This window comes from Brachionichthys hirsutus, chromosome 21 (assembly GCF_040956055.1).
Source record: "Brachionichthys hirsutus isolate HB-005 chromosome 21, CSIRO-AGI_Bhir_v1, whole genome shotgun sequence".
NCBI lineage: Eukaryota > Metazoa > Chordata > Actinopteri > Lophiiformes > Brachionichthyidae > Brachionichthys > Brachionichthys hirsutus.
This window is the reverse complement of record NC_090917.1, coordinates 7047083-7067914: the sequence shown is the minus strand read 5'-3', so window position 1 is coordinate 7067914 and position 20832 is coordinate 7047083. Positions and strand designations below refer to the sequence as shown.

General features: G+C 41.1%; 5 protein-coding genes and 1 non-coding gene across 6 annotated transcripts; 4 read left to right on the top strand and 2 right to left on the bottom strand.

Moving 5' to 3' along the window:
- The first annotated feature begins 709 nt into the window (after positions 1 to 709).
- LOC137909904 (aquaporin-8-like) lies at positions 710 to 2838 on the top strand. Its single transcript, XM_068754335.1, has 4 exons — positions 710 to 978; positions 1795 to 1921; positions 2360 to 2568; positions 2700 to 2838. The coding sequence occupies exons 1-4, from the start codon at positions 710 to 712 to the stop codon at positions 2836 to 2838; spliced, it is 744 nt and encodes a 247-aa protein (XP_068610436.1).
- Positions 2839 to 11137: 8299 nt separating this feature from the next.
- On the top strand, positions 11138 to 13571 carry LOC137909869 (aquaporin-8-like). Its single transcript, XM_068754301.1, has 5 exons — positions 11138 to 11400; positions 12345 to 12471; positions 12576 to 12790; positions 13297 to 13431; positions 13526 to 13571. The coding sequence occupies exons 1-5, from the start codon at positions 11138 to 11140 to the stop codon at positions 13569 to 13571; spliced, it is 786 nt and encodes a 261-aa protein (XP_068610402.1).
- A 129-nt stretch (positions 13572 to 13700) lies between these two features.
- On the bottom strand, positions 13701 to 14834 carry hbae5 (hemoglobin, alpha embryonic 5). Its single transcript, XM_068754738.1, has 3 exons — positions 14691 to 14834; positions 14067 to 14274; positions 13701 to 13934 (listed from the first exon to the last, which is right to left on the bottom strand). The coding sequence occupies exons 1-3, from the start codon at positions 14783 to 14785 to the stop codon at positions 13806 to 13808; spliced, it is 432 nt and encodes a 143-aa protein (XP_068610839.1). The 5' UTR covers positions 14786 to 14834; the 3' UTR covers positions 13701 to 13805.
- Positions 14357 to 14450, top strand: trnai-uau (transfer RNA isoleucine (anticodon UAU)). Its single transcript has 2 exons — positions 14357 to 14394; positions 14415 to 14450. It is a non-coding gene; the product is annotated as a tRNA-Ile (tRNA).
- A 1237-nt stretch (positions 14835 to 16071) lies between the features above and the next one.
- LOC137910189 (hemoglobin subunit beta-1-like) lies at positions 16072 to 16933 on the top strand. Its single transcript, XM_068754622.1, has 3 exons — positions 16072 to 16221; positions 16342 to 16564; positions 16701 to 16933. The coding sequence occupies exons 1-3, from the start codon at positions 16130 to 16132 to the stop codon at positions 16827 to 16829; spliced, it is 444 nt and encodes a 147-aa protein (XP_068610723.1). The 5' UTR covers positions 16072 to 16129; the 3' UTR covers positions 16830 to 16933.
- Positions 16934 to 17966: 1033 nt separating this feature from the next.
- hbae4 (hemoglobin alpha embryonic-4) lies at positions 17967 to 19894 on the bottom strand. Its single transcript, XM_068754581.1, has 3 exons — positions 19740 to 19894; positions 18649 to 18853; positions 17967 to 18146 (listed from the first exon to the last, which is right to left on the bottom strand). The coding sequence occupies exons 1-3, from the start codon at positions 19874 to 19876 to the stop codon at positions 18018 to 18020; spliced, it is 471 nt and encodes a 156-aa protein (XP_068610682.1). The 5' UTR covers positions 19877 to 19894; the 3' UTR covers positions 17967 to 18017.
- Between the last annotated feature and the right edge of the window lie 938 nt (positions 19895 to 20832).

The following is a 20832-nucleotide window of genomic DNA, read 5'->3' as shown; positions in this document are numbered from 1 at the left end:
CATGCGGCTGTGATAACGGTCAATATGGCTGGCACCTGTGGAGCGCCTTGGCAACACACTGGCACCGAGGTACCAGCTGTCCATCTGCTTCGAGGCATTTTTCATTGTTATATGACTCCACAAATTGTTAGATTTTCTTTTCTTTCACCATTGTTGGAGATTAATAAATGTATACAGTTTGAAGCATTTCAGTCAATTCAATGTTGTTTATTCATGGGTTGTAGACCTCAGACTCATTTCCTTATAAAATCAAACTGCAAGAAATTATGTACCGGTACTTGCCTATTTGTTCATTTGCAGTTTCCCACATGGGTTCCTTTTCAATGCACATCGGAACAATTAGATTGTAATAGATTAAGTTTGATGAATTCTGTTTGAATGCAGTTGATTAAAATGATTGTTCTGTGTAAAATAAAGTGTCTCTCTTTATTTATGTGCTGCTTGAAGTGCGGTTGTGCTGTTGAGTTAAGACACCCCTCATCCTTATCTGCAGTGATAGTCCTTTTATGAGCTTCATGATTGAGTCTGAAAAGCCTTGGAAGTATTAATAATTTCTGGAAGGTGGGGCATCCTAAAAAAAAAAGGTGATGTGCGTAGTCATTCTTTCGTCTTATGTACAGTGTTCAGACGTCAGAGCTACACATTCTAGGCTGTCATCCATCAGAGGAAGTCAGCAGGTAGAATATAAAGTGTTGCACTGCAAATCAGCATGTCAGAGGCTGAGAACAAGACAGGGGTCTTCACAGTAGCAGAGATAGACAAGCCCGTGGAAAGAGACACGAGCCGCAGCAACCAGAAGAAATGCTTCTTTGAGAAGTATGTGCAGCCCTGCCTTGCTGAGCTGCTTGGGACGGGCCTGTTTGTGTTTGTGGGATGTGCGTCTGTTATTGGGAATGCTGGATCTGCTGGTGTCATCCAGCCGGCTGTGTCGCACGGACTGGCGCTGGGAGTGGTGATCATGGTGTTTGGGCAGATTAGGTAATGACTTTGTTGTGTCTTTGAATGAATGGATGGTGATTTAACGAAAGAAATATCTCGACATGCCTCGACAGAGTAACAAAATAATCCTTATTGCCACGCTTAGCTGAAAAAGATTTATAGTAATCGCTCACATAGAGTGACAAAAGGTTAGAAGCTAAATAATAAACAGTTGGATTTAATTTGATAGAGTTAATACATTAAGAAGGTATTGCTATTTATATATGTTCATATGAAGTGTGTGGATGATCCTTATGTATGACGTCTTCTCACAGTGTATTTCATTTTCTATTATGTTATATTTGTATATCATTTGTATACAGCACATTATTAATCATGTAATATAATAGGTCTAATAGAAGATCAGAGGAATAATTTATATATACATGAATCAGAGACGTCTTTCTATTTTCTGAAAGCATTTCATTCAATGTTTGGCAACAAAATTGATCATATGGTGTTTTAGAATATACAAAATAATCATTAGATTTTGGTAATTTATTTAGTGTTACTTTCCAAAAAATGTGTATAAAACAAAGACAACATGAACTGAATTCTAAAGTATGTTTCAAATATCTTAAAGTATAAATCTTGTGAACTAGATATATATTTATATTCTATTATATAAGGCAAGTTTTTTCGAATTGGCTGTCACTTTCCAACTTGTGGGAAAAAACAAATAATAAATTTCCAATTCTGTTTATCTGTGTCGGATGGATAAGTGTTGTAACGAGTCATTTATAATGCCATTATCACACATTCTTTTTAGATTAGAATTTGAGAGCCAGAGAGTGAAGTGCATTGTTTTTATTGCAGTGGGGGCCACTTTAATCCTGCGGTGTCTCTGTCTGCCTACCTTTGTGGGGGGATGGAGCTTCTCCTGCTGGTACCGTACGTCCTGGCTCAGATGTTGGGAGGGTTGGCTGGTGCTGGTTTGACCAAAGTAAGGAAAACTGTGGAAGCTCAGTTCAGTAAAGGGAAAACAAACATTCATATTGACATATAAACCACAAATGGAAAGACACATTTTAATGTAAAAAGTCAAATATTTGATGTATATTGTCCAAATGTTTAAAACTAGATTAAGAGTCAATAACTTAAAATATTGGATGGCGCATTAATATTTGGCCTTCATTGCATATCTAAAAATAATGACTCAACTTCAACTCTTATCTAAATGTTGACTTTGATAGAGTATGATCAAATATGGACTCTTTTTTTTGACTCCATAAAACATTATAAAAGAACTGTTATCCACGTCTGGATTTAGTTTGAATCAAGTTTTTTGGTTAATTAAAATTAAGGGTCACTATAAATGAGACATATTCAATCCAATCAAGTTTGCCATGATCCATATATGTTCAATTTGTTCTGCTTCCAGGCTGTGTTCCCCTCTAGTATGTATGATGCGTCCCTTGGCGCTGCCTTCAGTGTGACTTCCAATGATCTGGCTGCAATTACACTAGCAGAGGTGATAATGACCACGTTCCTCACCCTGGTGGTGTGCATGGGGGCCATCAACAGCCAAACAAGCTCCCCATTGGCTCCCTTCGGCATAGGCCTCACTGTGACAGCCAACATATTGGCTGGGTAAGACCCAAGGAAATTAATCCGCCCAATGTATTTATGGTGTTGAAGGACTGCTTATAGCAACGGGACGGATGAATGGATGGATGGATGTGTTGGTTTGTATCGCTCTGTTCTGCTTGATGTTGTTTCAGAGGGAAGCTGTCTGGAGCCTGCATGAACCCCGCCCGAGCCTTTGGTCCTGCAGCTGTCGCCAACCACTGGAAACATAATTGGATCTTTTGGGTTGGTCCCATTTGTGGAGCTTTGATCACCGCGAGCCTCGTCAGGTAAATTATCCAGAAGTTATTCAGAGCAATCTGTGACTAGATTGAAATATAACACAGCAGAACATTACACTGCTGAACTTTTCTGTAGTTCCAACAAACGTTCTATGCAGGCCTGTAATATGAGGGGAGATTCAGCATCTTTACCTCTGACGAGGAGGTTATGTTATGTTTTTGCCGCCGTTGGTTTGTCTGTCTGTTAACATAACTGAAAAAGTTATAGACGGATCTTGATTATAAAGAATCTTACCAGGAATTTTTTTGTTAATGATCCATAAGAGATCCTGGATTATGGAGCAGTTTGAATTTTTTTGTTTATATTGCAGTCAATTGCGCTTCAAACTTTGTTCCTGAATATCTCAGTTGATTATTGACCGATGTTTATGAAATTTGACACCGTCATGTAGGACCACCAAATTTAATCCAGATCGTATCCAGAAGGAGGTCAGAGAAAAACTTTAAATTTTAATATTGAAAACCCCATTTACGGTCTCAAAAATCTTAAAATCAACTCCGATTCACTTTTACTTTTAGAACCTTTTGATGATGATCCATATCACCATGTGGACGGTGATGATGATGAATATATTTATTAGATAGAATGTTAGAGTACAAGTACAGTCACACAGTAGCATGTATTACAGTACAAATAATGCCAAACATCCTGTCTAAGAGGAGCATTTCAAAAAAAGCCCTTGCGGTCTTGTTTCCGTTGAAAGTCCTTCGTACATAAATCATCCACAATTAACAATACCAATTTAACAATACAAATGCAAATAAAACCAATATTCGATTACTCAATTGATGCAACGTAACATTAGAAAAACAAAAATAAAATGATTTTACACCGCCAATGCAAAATGACAATGAATGACAATAAATAACTTACATAAATTACAATAAATTACTAAGGCAATTAATATGTGCAACATAGGTGGACAAAAAATAAAGGAGGGGGGTTTTGATCCGGAGAGAGTCGTGATGACTATCTCCGTTTCTGTCCCCCTAAAAGGTGTATTTTTAGGGCCGTTTTGAAGGAGGCCAAAGAGGTGCATGTTTTGAGGGCGGGAGTCAAACCGTTCCACCCTTGGGTGGCCGTATTGAAAAAAGATGATTTACCCATGTTAGTCCTATAGGAGGGGGTAATCAGGTTGTTGTTTGAGCTCCCTCTAGTGTTGTGGCTGTGGGTGTCACTAAATCTGTGGAGGTGTTCCGTCAGGTAGGCAGGGATTGAGGGGACTGAGGGCAGAGCTGCATTGACTATTTTAAATGCCAATCCCATTTTGAGCTGTTTAACCCTGTCTTCTACCCTGAGCCATTTTAGGCTAGCAAAATGTCCAGGAAGAAGGTGGGTCATGGGCCCCAGATTGAGGAGTAGTCGAATCAGTTTGTTTTGGGAGGTTTGGAGCCTGGTTTTCAGGGACATTTTGATGTTTGAATACCAGGAGGTGCCAGCATAGTCAAAGAGGGGCTGAACGAGGGCTCCAGCAAGCGTCCGGAGAGCACTTTTGTTGACAAAAGCAGACATTCTGCCCAAAAATCTTGTTCTTTGATTGACTTTTTTGATCACCTTAGTTGCCATACTATCGCCAGACAGGTATTTGTCAAGAACACAGCCCAAATAGGTAATCTCTTCTTTGCTGGAGATTACTGTATTATCGACTCCATTTCATTTCATCATTTTCTAACTGCTTATTCCGCTACCGGGTCGCGGGCCAAGCTGGAGCCTATCTCAGCAGTCAATGGGCGAGAGGCAGGGGACACCCTGGACAAGCCGCCAGTTCATCGCAGGGCAACACAGAGACAGACAACCAGCCACACACACACTCACACCTACGGGCAATTTAGTGTCACCAATCAGCCTAGGCCGCATGTCTTTGGAGGTGGGAGGAAGCCGGAGAACCCGGAGAGAACCCACGCAGACACTGGGAGAACATGCAAACTCCTCACAGAATGGCCACAAGCCGGAGACGAACCCGCGACCATCTCGCTGTGAGGCAACAGTGCTCACCACTGCGCCACCGAGCCGGTATTATCGACTGTGACCTTGAAATCATTAACATTTATCTCACGTAGAGAGTGTTTAGACCCAAAAAGAATCGATTCGGTTTTACCAAGATGTAGTGACAGTTTGTTATCCGTAAGCCAAGTACGGATTCTGGTGACCTCAGAGCTGAGAGCCTCCTCAACCTGCACTTTGTCCTCTCCCGAAATCAGGAGTGCTGAGTCATCAGCAAACAGGAACAATTTGCAGTTACAGGCAGCACTCATGTCGTTAATGTATAGGAGGAACAGTAACGGTCCTAGAATGCTGCCTTGAGGAACCCCACAGCTCACCGGGAGGGACGAGGACAAGGTTCCGTTTATGTCTACCATTTGTTCTCGTCCCTCTAGGTACGATTTCATCCAGTTTGTTGATGTGCTATCAAAACCAATCGCCCCTAGTTTATTCAATAAGATTGAATGGTTAACGGTGTCAAAGGCCTTCTGAAGGTCCAGCATGACCATGCCGCAGTATTTGCCCGAGTCTACTTCACGCTTGATGTAGTCAGTCAGATATATGAGGCATGTGTCAGTGGAGTGGGATGTTCTGAAGCCTGATTGGAATTCAAAGAGCAGGTTATGCTCGGCGAGGTAGCGGTTGATTTGCGCCTGGATTATTCTCTCCATAACCTTTGAGATGGAACAAAGGATGGAAACAGGGCGGTAGTTGCCAGGTTTTAATTTGTTTCCTTTTTTATACAGAGGGATAACCCGCGCCGTCTTGAATTCCTGTGGGACGTGGCACTGATTGATGGATAAATTTATCAGATGGGTTACCACGGGGGCGATAGAGACAGCTGCGTCTCTGAGGAACCGGGTGGGTATGTTGTCAAGGCCTGTGGCCTTGTTAGGTTGAAGGGCAATTAGTTTTTTTAGCACATCAACGGTATTTACAGGTGTGAAAGAGAAAGTGTCCTTTTCTCATAGTGAGTTTGGATGTGGTTAGAACCATACAGACCTGAATGCGGGGGGAGTTTGCTGACCAACAGGGTGGCAATAGTGGTGAAAAAGCTGTTAAAACAATTAGCTACCACCAACCTGTCGGTCTGGAGCGAACCACTTGAGTTAATGCAGATATTTCTGGTTTTTGTTTGGAGTCTGTTGCTGCAGCCTAATTGTTTTAGGGCCTCCCACAGTTTGTGTGGGTTGCTTTTGTTTGCCTCAATGTTCTCATTTAAGAAATTCTTTTTGGCATTTTTTATCATTTTGTTAACCACATTGCGTAGTTTTCTGCTTTTTTCAAGTAGTTCCTCGCCGTTGGTTTTTCTGTACTCAGAGTAACATTTGTTTCTGAGCTTGATGGCATTCAATATTTCCCCCTTCATCCAAGGTTCTGTATGGGTTCTGACCCGAACAGCTGTTATGGGTGCTATCTTATCGATTACAGACAGAAATGCAGATTTAAAGGAAGACCAGGTCCCCTCGACAGAGGCGGAGTTTAAAGCATCAGACCAGTCCGTTTCCTCCAGCGCTGTTGTTAGAGCTTCTGGGGAGTAATGCTCCATGGTTCTGCAGTTGATTGTGGTATGACAATGGGCTGCAGGTCTATGAATTTTTCGAGTGCAGAAGATCATGTTGTGATCACTTAAATTGCACTCGATGACACCACTGTTTTTGATTCTAGATTTGTCCGATGTCAGGATTAGGTCTATGATGGTTCTAGAAGTGGTGCTTACCCTTGTAAATTGCTGAATCAGCTGGGTAAAGTTATGCAGATTACAGAAGCTGCTGAAGGATTTGAAAGTCGGGGTGTCTTTCCGAAGGACATTGGTGTTACAATCTCCTATCAGAATGACCTCCGAGCTTCCCAAGCCGATCACATGCTTCTCCAATAAATCATAAAATGAATTTTGGTCTGGGGGTCTGTATACTGCGCCATTGACCAGAGGTTTAGCTCTGGGATAAATGATCTTTACCCAGACAGACTCTGTGTCTGTTCCTAGTTCTGGTAGAACGGTGAAGTTGAGGTCTGATCTGACGTAGATGCAGACCCCGCCCCCATGACGGTCCCTGTCCTTCCTGATAACAGTGTAACCCTTAATCTCAATCTCAGTGTCTTTACAAGAATCATCCAGTTTGGTTTCAGAAAAGCAGAGAATTCCAACCTTACCGTTGCCAAACATCGATGTTAACTCGGACATCTTGGACTTGCATGTTAAGCTGTTCACGTTGAGATGAATAATGTGAAGACCTCTCCCCGAGAAAATGTTATTCATATCTTCCGTGGAGTAGAAGCCTTTGTCATTCACTGTCTCTGGGGGGGACGCTGGGGGGAGGAGGGGGTATCGATGGGGGGGTATTGTCCACCGGTGAATGGGGTAGGGTGGGGCCGTTGGGCAGGAGTAAATCCAATTACGGTGGGGAATGTGCTGCTGGCCCGTGGTGGCAAAATCACTATTCTGACTGACTGATACTTATTGCATTTATTTATCAAGTTGATTTTACCGAGGCATGGAAGCATCATAAAGGTAAGAATGCCTGTGTTGGCCAGTCAGAAGGTGGATCGAGTGAGGAATGCCCAAATCCTGGGAGGGGAAGGAAGTAGGTTGATCTCCCAGTGAAAAATTAAACATGAGTTTCATTTCTCACCGCTTATTCCGCTATCGGGTCGCGGGCCAAGCTGGAGCCAATCCCAGCAGTCAATGGGCGAGAGGCAGGGGACACCCTGGACAAGCCGCCAGTTCATCGCAGGGCTAAACATGAGTTAATGTTTCCTAATTCCAATAACAATAAACACAGACCATAGACAGTATAAATAAATTAAATACTGCAAGATCAGAATCATTGGAAAATAGGAATTTGAAGAAAACATATTTGTATCCTTTAAATAAACATTCTACATTGTATCAATATTGATGTAACTATGATACATTTTAGAATGTACTTATATAGTTTATATAAAATATATACAAAATTCAGTCAGCTGTGTGTTAGTCACGAAAATAAAAAGCAGTCACTAGATGGCAGAAAGGTAATTTATGTACAACGAGTTTCAGTTTCTTCACATGCAAAACTGCACTTTTCATATTTCAGGTAATTGGAATCAACGCCTCATTTTATTGAGTCAATATTTAGAACTGAAACTGTTAGACTCCGAACAATAGTACTGCATTGTGAATGAGAGATTTGGACATTTCTGGGCAGAAACGAACAAAGTATTGAAAACGGAATGTGCAAAGGTCCAAAGAAAAGCATGCAGTGATGGCACCTATTATCAATCAATATCCTACACATGATACTGACAGAACAGCAGTACAGAAGACAGTAATCTCGTGAAGATATGCAGCTATGTAACAATAGTCACCTCCGTCCTACTCTTTCATTGGCCCTCATTCTGACCCCACAAATGGAACTGAGATCCTGTGGCTCCGCCCAAACAGCTTTTTAGTTCAGTCAATGTGCATATGGTGATAAACCATGACAGCTTATGAGGAAATATCCCATATAAAACCCCCAACTTCTCACCCTATCTCTAAGGGATTCTGTTATCTGATAACAAACTCGTGTGTGTTTGTGTGTGTGTGTGTGTGTGTGGCAGGAGGGGTATAATCGTAACTAAAATGTTGAAGCCAAAATATTGCTCTTTCAGGCTTTCATTTAGCCCTTTATGGGGCAGGTGATTATTTTTGATCATTTGAGTCTTCACATACATTCCAATGAGTGCCCTATAAAGGGTTAATATACTATTACAAGTAGATTATTAATACAAAAGTTGAATCAACTAACAAATTACAATGTTCATTTTGTCCACTGTAATAAACAGAAACATCTGAATTCCTGTTGACGCAGTGCTAACAGGTAGTAGTGCGTCAACATCAACTTGAAAGTGATAAAAGTACAATCGGGCATGTTGTATATTCATTGCTTGTTTCTCTCTTCGGTTGTTTTGAAATGTTATTTTTAAATTGTATATCAAAAGAAGAGGCTGCGGTTGTGCTGTTGAGTTAAAATACACCCCTCATCCTTATCTGCAGTGATAGTCCTTTTATGAGCTTCATGATTGAGTCTGAAAAGCCTTGGAAGTATTAATAATTTCTGGAAGGTGGGGCATCCTAGAAAAAAAAAGGTGATGTGCGTAGTCATTCTTTCGTCTTATGTACAGTGTTCAGACGTCAGATCTACACATTCTAGGCTTCTTCGTGTGTCTGAGCAAACACACAAACTCCCTGAGCAGATGTGAGCAACATCATAACAAAACATTTTATGTTGAATGCACTTTATATTTGAAAGCAAACCTCAAAGTGCACAATAGTATAACTTTATACGCATCGGCTGGTCCAAACACTTCAAGACCATTTCTGGATGCTATTTTAATACGCTTCACTAAACTAAGTTCTCTTTCACATTCTGCTCTGGATGCTTGAGATGTAGCACAAACAGCTGAGATGCTTTAGCTCCTAGATTTTAGTGCTGCAGCACCACGTCTGAGAAGGTGCTGATTGACCCATTTTTAGGTTTTAGCCTCATTATGGACTTGAATTCAACACATTCACTAGTAATGACCTCCAGAATGTGGGTGTTGCAGAACAGCTTCACACTTCTCTGCCAGTGCAGCAATGTCTGCTGCTCCACACTCAGAAGTGACGTCAGAGCTCAGAGCCTCGACGTCAAAAACAGACAACTCCTCCTTCATCCTCTGGAAAACGTGCGTCACTCGAAAAGGAAAACATCCCCCCCAGTCTCACCGTGTTTTCTTCTGTTTGCGCTCCATCTTTAACACTCGGTCTACCAGAATAACCACATTATAATTTGGATTATTGTTATAATGATCTAAGAAAAAATAGGTGGAATAGATTAAAAAAAACACGAGGACACGAAATGAAAACTATAATTATTGAGTGTGTTATTTATTTCATTGACGCAACATAACGTCTGTGCAATGACCCACGCCAACTCCAACTGCAACAATGGCTGCACGGCAAACCGCAACAGCACCCAGAGCAAGACCCCCGGGGGCCCCGCAGGGCCCCACAGGAGCCAACCACAGACGCAGCCGACGCACCACGGCCAGCGCAGCAGCACAGCAGGCCGGCCCGGCATCCCACCGGCACCCAGCTTCCCACAACCCCCCGTGGGCCCCACAGGACCCAACCACAGACGCAGCCGACGCACCACGACCCCCCGTCCATCACGTGCCAACTTTTGGAAATATTGTTGAATTCCTGCAGGACTCAACCTCATATAAGAAGATTAGAGATGCACTTTGCACTTTATTTTGAACTCCTAACTATTAATGACATGTTTTTAAAATATATATTTATTATTTTGGAGTCAGAACTTTTTTTTCCCCAGTAATATCCTGTGCTGTTGTTGTTGGATGTATCAGTCATTTCAAATCTGTGTCTGGGCTTGAACTGCTTTGAGTAAAATAAGAAAAGCATAAGTAGAGTAGAGCAGTCTGGGTGTACTTGTACAGCTCTAACATTCTATCTAATAAATATATTCATCATCATCATCCACGGCGCTTGGTGTTACATCACTAAAGATACAGCAAGCTCAAAGCCACAACTGATGACCAGTAAGGGATTTCAGGTGTGGACATGAGGAGAGGGAACGTGATCAGCAGCATCAGAAACACAAAATCAATCAAAAACACATTGTCTACCAATACATGAGAATATGAGGGAGTTATGAATGAGAAAATGAGAAAATACTGACAATGAGGCCTAAATGTGGGCTCGTCTCATTGGTTCAAAATGGCAGAACATTGATTACTGCATGCATTCTTGTAATATCAACAGTTCACTTTCTGTTTTCCCCTCATTGTGGCCCTGATGGTTAATCATGCTGCGTTATTGAGAAGGAATTAAACTTCAAATGATCTGGTTTCGATCTTTAATCATTAGCCACGTGTTGCATCTAATGTAACCCTGTAATCAAAATGAACATGGACACTCGTTTCAGACTCTAAATGATGTAAAACAACAGGTGGAGTCAGATGTGACTGGTGCAGAAACAGACACCACGTCAAGCGGGTCATACATGGGGAAAGGAGTAACTGCACCGAATGGATCTGATAGCATCACCAGACAGGTGCCAAAGACCTTTTTGCAGCTAGCTGTATAAATTTACAACAGTGCTTCCTTTGATATTTTATTACCTGTGAAGCAATTCAGGTTAACTGTGTCGACTGCAGGTGATCACTATAAATAACCACAGCACCTTGTGATGAACTTGACATTGTAACCACAGGGTTTGGTGCAGGGACGGTCGGGTGCTCCAAGAGTTCTCCTGGAGAAGAAGTGTCTCGTTGTAGACAATCTATGGGAGTTGAGAAAATGGAAATGGATGAGACGGACAAGACTCTGATGGAGAAGGGCGAGAAGCCATCTGTGCCTAAACCACCTCCCAACAAATTTGAAAAGCTGTTCCAGCCCTGCCTGGCCGAGATTGTGGGTACAATGTTCTTTGTTTTCATTGGCTGCGTGTCCGTCATTGAAAACGTCCCGGCAGCTGGACGGCTGCAACCAGCTCTGGTTCATGGACTGGCTGTAGCGGTGATGGTGGCTATGATGGATAACATCAGGTAATTTGCATAAAGCCTTTAATGAAGTAGAATGAGAGTCTTTATTATTATTTTTCTTGCTTGATTTGGGCTTGAGCGAGAGTTATTGCCAGTTTGGGTGGTTGTGGTTAAGGAGATAGATCAGGCTGTTCACTCATTAGAAGACGAGTATTCCAACATTAGGTATTGCTGTTCCATCGATGTGTGAATGTGTAGTTAATAGCTAGTCGAAGTCTGGTCTCTCTGACCTTGTCTCCAAAACGTCTAACCTTCACTGTCCCTCTTATTGTCTCATTTCTAATCCTATCCAACCTGCTCACTCCCAAGGAGAACCTCAGCATCTACATCTCGGCCACTTCTAGCTCCGCCTCCTGCTTTTCCTCGGATCCAGTGTCTCTAAGCCGAACATCATGGCTGTCCTCACCACTGTCTTGTAGACGTTTCCCCTGTCATGAATTCCAAACTTTCCCATCACTTCGTCATCTCCTATATCTCATTCACCAACATGCCCATTGAGGTCTGCTCACTCTCTCATCCTACCTGTGGAGCGTACCCACTAACAACATTCAACATGACACCCTCACCCTCCAGCTTCAAACTCATCAGTCTATCCGACACTCGATTCACCTCTAGAACACTCTGCACCAACTCTTCCTTCAAGATAACCCCTCCTCCATCCCTCTTTCCATCCCTCTTTATAAAACAACTTGAATCCTGCTCCTAAGCTTCCAGCCTTGCTTCCTTACTTGGTCTCCTGGACACACAACAACACATCAACCTTTCTCCTCATCATCATGTCCACCAGCTTTCTAGCTTTTGCCATCATTGTCCCAACATTCAAAGTCCCTACTCTCAGTCCTAAACGCCTCCATTCTACTGTATCCTAATATATATTTCTGTTAGATTTGCTCTCCTCTGTCTTTCTGCCTGATTTGATTGTTTCCCTGCTTCTCCTCTTCCTCCAGTGGCTCCCACTTCAACCCTCCTTTCACTCTTGCCATCTACCTGTGTGGAGGCATGGAGCTGATGATGGTGGGACCCTACATCGTCAGCCAGTTGATTGGAGGAGTGCTTGGAGCTGGGATGGCCAAGGTCAGGTCAAAGTGAGCTGCACAGTCAGTAGAAGGGCTCCATGTTTTAGCTGTTTTTACACACTTAAACATAAAAGCAACCCTCAAATCCTTCACCTTTCACAGATGATGACCCCTGTAGATCGCTACTACAACGCCACAGGTGCAGCATTTGATATCCTCAAGTCAGACAGCCAGCTGTCTAAAGCCATCTTTGGGGAGGTGGCCATGACCTGCATGGTCACCATGGTCGTGCTGATGGCGGCGGTTAATGGCAAGACCAAAACGCCACTGGCTCCTTTCCTAGTGGGCTGCACCGTCTTGATTAACATACTGGCAGGGTGAGATAAAAGGCACTGATGATCACGATTTATTGATCTATCTATCTATCATGCATACACAGAGTGCACAGAGACATGTGTACATAAATAAATGAAAAATATTATATATATGGAGAGAGAGAGAGAGAGAGAGAGAGAGAGAGTTAGTCAGCATTAAGCCAGACATCAAACATGTGGTTTTATTTATTTTATCTAAGAAGTAGTAGTTGCTCCTATTTATTTCCAAATGTTAATTTCAATTAAACCAATTAAATGCATATTGACCTAACACAATAAATTATGGTGTGATTTGTAATTATTGTATTCTAGTTAATAATGAATAAATAAATAATCACTTGCACTTTGCACGTGCTGATTAACTTCAATAACTGTAGGCGATCGTAAATTATTCTTCATGAAAGGACATTTTACTTGATCAATATTTAAAAAATAATTATGAAATAATTAAGTGTAATGAAAAAATAAAAAATTATCTCATTTTTTTTCCTAATTGAACTATATTGCAGGGGTGACATATCAGGAACATGTCTGAACCCTGCCAGGGCTTTCGGTCCGGCTGTGATGACCAACTACTGGTCTTACCACTGGGTGTACTGGGTGGGGCCCATCGGTGGAGGTCTGGTGGCCGCTGCTCTGCTCAGGTAAGATGACGCAGACCTGATTGGATGATGAAACTGACTGAATCATTCAGTGACCTGATGACATCTTTCTTGTGTTATATCTCCTCTCTTCCAGGCTCATTCTCGGCGATGATAAGCTGCGGGTCGTTATGAAATCATAGCCTCCATTATGTGTTTATTGCGGATGACAATAAACCTCTATCCATAAAAAGTACAGCTGAATGCATGTGGACTTTATACTGTTATTTGTCCATGTGTGAAGTAAAAAAACACACAATAGAAATAAAAGACACGGTTTTTGGGCTGCGTGGAGTTTATTGATTCATATTTCACTGTGAGTCACGTGTTGCCATGGGTGGCGGACCCCATCCCACACAAGCCCCCTCTCTCAAGCCTTAGCGGTATTTTTCACAGAGAGCCCCGGTCACGGCGCAGAGGAACTTATCAAAGGCGACGTGGGCCTCCGGGGTGAATTCTTTGGGGAACATCATGGAGATCACCACGAGAATGCAGTGGTTCATGAGCTGTGGGTGACAAAGAAATACATTTCTATTTATAGCAAATCTTCAAATGCGTCTCAACCGGCTATTGAAATGAAAAAAATGGTTTGTGTGTGCAGAGCTTGAGGATCATGTAAAAGTTGAACCCTTTCTCACCGGGAAGTTGGCCGGGTCCACTTTCAGATTGAAGGCGTGGTACTGGCTGAGGTCCGCCAGACCAGCTTTCAGGTCATTGATGTTGTTCACAGCCAAAGCGATCCCATTCATGATCTTCCTCGAGTGGATCCTAATGGGCTCAGAGCCGTAACTCAAGTCTTGCCAGTGCTTGAAGTAGGCTCTGGTTGGCGAATATACAGCAAGCAACCTGCACAGATGCAGAGAACGTTAAGTTGCACCAGTTTTCAGTCAACTTACACAAGTTAAACTCAAATAAATGCACTGTACGGGCTCCGGTGGCGCAATCGGTCGCCGCGCGGTACTTATATGACAGTAATGAGGCGAGATATGCCGAGGCTGTGAGTTCAAGCCTCGCCTGGAGCGGTTGTTTACTTTATCATTAGGTTGATCGCTCCATAAAAACAAAATTATGAAACTCACCTCCTCTATATGGCATCTACGCATTTGTGTTTAATTACGCGTGAATGTTACATTCCTGAAATAAAACCCATCAAGCTCCTCTGTTAGTGCGGGCAATACGCAAAACGCTGTAGGCTAATGCTGATATTATATTCCGATCAAAAAAAAAATCAAGCAAAAAAAAAGTGAACAAAAGACACTCACCTGCCCAGCGCCTCAGCACCGATGGCGTCGGATGACTTGGAGATTTTGTTCCACAGGTTTTTGACATCGGCCTTCTCTTGAGCAGACAAACTCATGATGGCTGACTTCTCTCTCTCCACCTAAATTCGGTGGTGATGTCTGTCGTGTTTGGGTCCTTAAATTCAGTTTGCTCGAGCATCACGCCCACGGGTTGGGATGCCAAGACACATCCCCTGCGACGATTAACCCTTCCCCCAAACAAACCGATAGAAAGCTCAGTGGCCAGATGCCTCCCCGAGAAGTTTTATCAGCTGCTCACATCGTGTGTGTCAGCTGAAAAAACGAGATAATTTATAAAAGTCATTACATGACGTCAAATGTCTGATAGGCGTAGAATTCAGGGGCGAGGCAAAGTTTCTCTCGAGGGTCATGGGGTTCATGAAGGAGCCTCAGGAAGCCTGGAAAGTTAATGGCAATAAACCTGATCTTAAAACCAACTCAAATAACTGTACACTATTGATTATTAAAATTTGGTAATAATTAAAAGATAAATCCTCAAATATTAGATGACAACTATACAAATAATAATTGACGCATCGAGTTCTTTTCAGACGTTTTATTTTTTACTTCAAACATTTTTCTATATAAAAAAAAAAAAAATCCGAAAAAAACCAAATGGATTTAAATTGATTTAATTAAAAATATCCGTCTGCCCTCCCACACAGAGGCTGTGCGCATTTGATTAATACATTTATCTTAATACATAATAACATTCTCGTTGCACCATGGCTTCCATATATTTATTTTCCATCTACTGAAAATCTTAAAAACCACGCACAAGTCTTCATTAAAATTCACGAGCGCGTTGGCAGCGCGCGTCTGGGCGGGGAGGATGCGCCGTTGGAGATAACCGCCCCTGTAACTTTAAAGATAACACTGGGTGACAGTTACTCTTCATCTGTTTTATCTTGCAGTATAAGACGGAGGATCAATAACTGACCTGAACGCATGAAATAAAGCCCATCATGAGTTTATAGCAGAACCAACACAAATAACAATTGGCAAAACAGATGCCTTAATAATTTGAAAATCCTTTATTTGATTTAGGCTAATAACGACATATTATTCTAACTTGGGACACAAACACTCAATTAAAGTTTTATAAATCTCAAGATAAAATTGAAAATAAGACGGCATGTTTTAAACTGAGTCTGAGCAACAACTCCACATCGACTTCACATTCTCTCAAATCTGAATGCTTTTACTATTAAAGCAATTTGATGAGGTGCCAAAACATTTGGACGACTCTCGTTTATCTCAAACACATTATCTCCAGCCTATCACAGCTGGCCTCTCCTTCTGGGCGGGGGGACTTTGACTCAATTAAATAGTGAGGCTAGTGAGGAGACGAAACTAATTTCACTTCATTTCTCAAGACTGAAGAAAAATATACAGGCGCAATGGCTGTGTTGAGTGACAAGGAGCGCAACGTTCTCAAGGACGTCTTTGGCAAGATGGACTATGACGATGTTGGCCGCAAGGCTCTGCAAAGGTATGGAGAGCCTCCTGAATCTGCAGTAAATAGTCCGTTTCAGTCAGAATATTCTCGACTTCCACGATTGCCTTATTCTTGGCCGAACTGTTGCCGACTTGGTTGTGTTCTTCCCTGCAGGTGCCTGATCGTCTACCCCTGGACCCAGAGGTATTTCTCCGCTTTCGGTGATATCAGCAGTCCAGAGGCCATTAAGAATAATGTGAAAATCGCAAAGCACGGCGCCACGGTGATGGGCGGTGTGGACCGGGCCTTTAAGAACTTGGACAACATAAAGGAGGAGTTCACCAAATTAAGCACCCTGCACTCCGAGACGCTGCAGGTGGACCCAAATAACTTCAGGGTAAATGTTCAGGCACAAAGTCACTCGTCATACTCACACACCATGTTTATTGGGTTTGTCTGTTGTGGCAATTTAAAATATTGCCATTACTGGAAGTTAAAAAAAAGTAAACGTCATTCTTTGTCGTCTCTCATAGCTGCTGTGTGACTGCATGACCATCACCATCGCCGGTAACATGGGAACAAACTTCAAGCCTGAAATTCAAATCGCCTTGCAGAAGTTCTTCTCTGTGATGACAACCGCTTTGGGAACACAGTACTATTAAAACCCAGCAGCTTCCTCGCCTGGACAAATGAAGGAGATCTAATGTTTGTTTGGATGGAGCATGTGTCTCCTCAATGAAAGAAATAAAGGCACACTAAATAGAGATGACGTCTCTGGTCCCTGTTTTTATTTATTTATTTATGTTATGCGTAATGACGCATCAATCCTGCATGGTACTGATATAGGAAGGTATAACAGCAAAATGTAGGAGTCAAGTGACAAAGTCAACATTATTAAAATGCATAAATATCATGTACATATTATATCTTATAACATATTCAACACGAGTTAGTTGATACATGTTATGGCTGTGCTGTGCAGCAGTGCTCGTTAAGCAACAAGCCTTTTGTTGGTACTTGTTGATATATATTTGAACGTCTCGTCAGAGAATAAATATAATGATTATAAAAAACTATTTTAAAAAAATAGGTTACTTATTCGCTTTTGAATTTAAGTTTTCCCGTTTAATTCTCCTTGAATCCCACTTTCACAATATTAACTTATGTTTGTTTTCACCACGCTTCATGTATATTTTTATAATATTATTTTATAGCATTTCATTTTATTGACATTACATAGTTAGACTGGGCTTGCTTTGGTCCTTTTTTCAAGACATTACACTAACTAAAGGTTGAAAAATGCATTTATTTTGGTGATCATGCAGCAGTTCTTTAGATTATGTTGTCCAGGGCCTGCTACAACATCCATCCATCCATCCATCCACCCACCCATTTTCTTGTATGAGACAATCAGCAACTGTTTCTTTAAAATGTCACATTAGTCTCATCAAGTCAGTGAAATGCACCAACATTAAAGTGTTTCATAATATACAACTGTAGGAATACATTAATCTTACTTTGGGAGGAAAATGAAAAAGCTTTGTGAGAGTTCAGTGACTTACTCATCTCGAGAAATATTTAAGTCTCAGAAGGTTGATTTCTAAATAAATAAACTTTTAACTCAATCTGAAAATGCACGTTTACAATACCAAACAGTACAGATTTTATAATTATCGGGATAAGCCTTCTTTCATTGATAATAAAACGACAAAAAAGGAAAGAAAGGTGTGAATTTCACATTTATTTTTATGACAACACATTACAACATAACATTTATTAATACATAAATACTTCAGGTCATGCAACGTTATAAATGGCTCATAAACACCCTAACATCCCGTCGTTGGATCTCATCTGTACTTCTCAGAGAGAACGGCTGCAAAGGCTGAAAGGTACTTGTCTACTGCTGCGTGTGCAGCAGGAGTGAAGTCGTCACCCATGTGGCAAGCCAAGGCAACGAGAATACAGTGTGAGAAAAGCTGCAGAGAAGGCAAAGGATGGTTACTGAGGGAAGCCTCACTTCTGTTTGGAGCAATCAAATATCAAAGTAACTGAAAATAAACCAGGGTTTGTGATCAGTCATGTGTCTCGATCACTAATGCACATAATGTATTGTAACCAAACCCCAAAGGAGGTTATTATATTACAATACTTCCGCTTTATGACTGTATTGTGTTTCCAAAAAGAACAAATATAGCATCTGAATCTTCAGTTTAGTCTTAAAACACATGCATTAGCTGCAGCCCTTTAAGTGATATACTTACATATAGTTGCTGCAACTGAGTGTAAATCGTGTAACATGCATTCAAACCGAGATACTATATATTGCATACTCTGTGTAGATATATTCATGGATATACATCCATGATGATATAGCTTATCATCTCAAATGTGTGTTAGAATCATTCTGATGAGCAGTATAGTGCGAACTAATGAAGTGTTGTTTTTAGTCTGATCCATCAGGACTGATGCTAACGGCACCTTGAAGTTGGGCGGGTGTATCCGCAGCTGGTAGGCGTGAATGGTTTGCAGGTGATCCAGGCTGACAGCCAGCTGGCTGATGTCTTGGGCTCCCTCTACTATGGCCAGAATAATCTTCTTTCCATGAGAGAGCATGTGTTCAGAGCCAGGACTGATGTCTAGATGGGAAAAATATGTCTTGGTGCCGGGGAAAGTTGTAAACATTCTGTGGAAAAATCAGGAAAAAGACAAATGATTCAAAAGAATCAGAAGAGTGGTTAGCAACCGTTGCCTCACAGCAAGAAGGTTGCAGGTTCAAATCCAACTCAGAGGAAAATGTTGCATTTATCCACAGCAAGTGTCTGAGTTTTGAAATTGGAGATTAAATTAAGCACTCAAATGTTCCCATTTTCTATAATTAAATATTTAAAATCATGTTGGAGTAGAAGGGAAATTCATTGTTATGTTGAGCAGCATGAGAAAATAGAAAGTATTATAAATATAAAGTACACAAAGTCGTTCAGATCTTCTACAGCAATAGAATAAACAATGTTTTATCAATGCAGGCGTAATAATATTTTTAAAAAAAACAGAAATAACAGCAAAACAACCTCACTGAGTACTTTACATACATTTTAATTCTTGAACAGGTTTGTGTAACGGAGATTTTAAATTTAGGACATGAGTATTACTATACTGTATTATTGATATTAGTTCAATGGAGAATTTGTAGGACGATGAGGATCTGAATACTTTGCTTTTGTAATTGAAACCTTGAGCCTGAACACACGAAGATTGAATTTGACTTATTTTGTTATTTCTTTCTGTCACCACCACCACCACCATCATCATCATCATTATCATCATCATCATCATCATCATCATAATCACACTGCTGTGGACCACTGCCATCAGCTTGAACACGGACACAGTGTAACTTTCCCAAATAGCCATCAAGATGACGCCATAAAAGAAAAGTTAAAATAACAGTTTAGTTTTTGCCACCACAAAGATAACAATCTCTGCAAAAGCCTTAATGCTATAAAGACACACCAATTCATTCTGTTTCTGATCTCAGTTCCAATCAACATGAGGTGTATAGTTATATCTACCTGTTGAGCGCATCTGACCCGATATCTTCTGCCACTGGAACCAGTTGAGCCCATAAGTCTGCAATGAGCTCTTTCTCCATCTTGGAGAGCATTGCTGCCGGAGAGTGTGAGATTCGACTGCAAAAACAAACAAACATGTGCCTGAAGGGCACTTAATCAACCATTGTGTCACTGCATGTGGTGACCAAAATGCAGAATCCAACGGCGCGTAAAATGCAATGAAACAATAAATCCTTTGTGTGGAGAAAGAGAGCTGGAAAGGTCATCAATGCGATTCTCTTTCTTGTTTCCCTTCCAATTCGTTATCGGATTACAGCCAGAGCAGGGTCGGGGCTCCGCACCACTGCGCTATCTGTGGCAGCACCTGGGGGGGCACATCAAAAATGTGTCTGACTTCAATATGCAACTTGTGTGTGGCTTTCCGAGGCTAACCCCAAACCTGGCCATACCATAATTATTTGTTTGTTGCTTTGGTTTGTCTATTTTAGACACGCAGACAGACTCCAGAAAGGCTTTGTGTGTATAATTCAACAACAAAAAGAAAATATAAAAGTATTAACAACACTGTATGGCATTTTTAATAAACTAAATGAAAAATAAAAGAAAGACAAGATTATAAATCAAGATTAAAAAATGAATCGATTTCATACAATAAAGGGAAAACTTGAAAGTGATTTAGAAATAGATTAAAAAGAAGTAGAAGAGGAGACAGCTCTATGTGAAAATAATAATAATTGGTAACTCAGGGGCTGCACTGCTGCAAACTTGCTGCAGTACTATAACCGATCACAACTATTCTGGAATAAATGAAGGAAAAGAATCATTACAGAAAACTCTTTAAAAAGAAAAACTCTGGCATGACTCAGCATATTGAAGGGAGTGTGTATCCTCCAAATAAGAAAATGCAGAGTCATGTTTATCTCAATGTGTTCAGCTGGTCACTGTTAAAATGATAAGAAGAAACATTAACTGACATTTTAATGTGCCCCCCCCCCCCCCCCCAAAAAGAAAAAAAAACAATCAGAATCTATTTAATTTTATTCTTCTTCTAAAAACAAATGAAAGGCATTTAAAATCAAATATATATAAACTC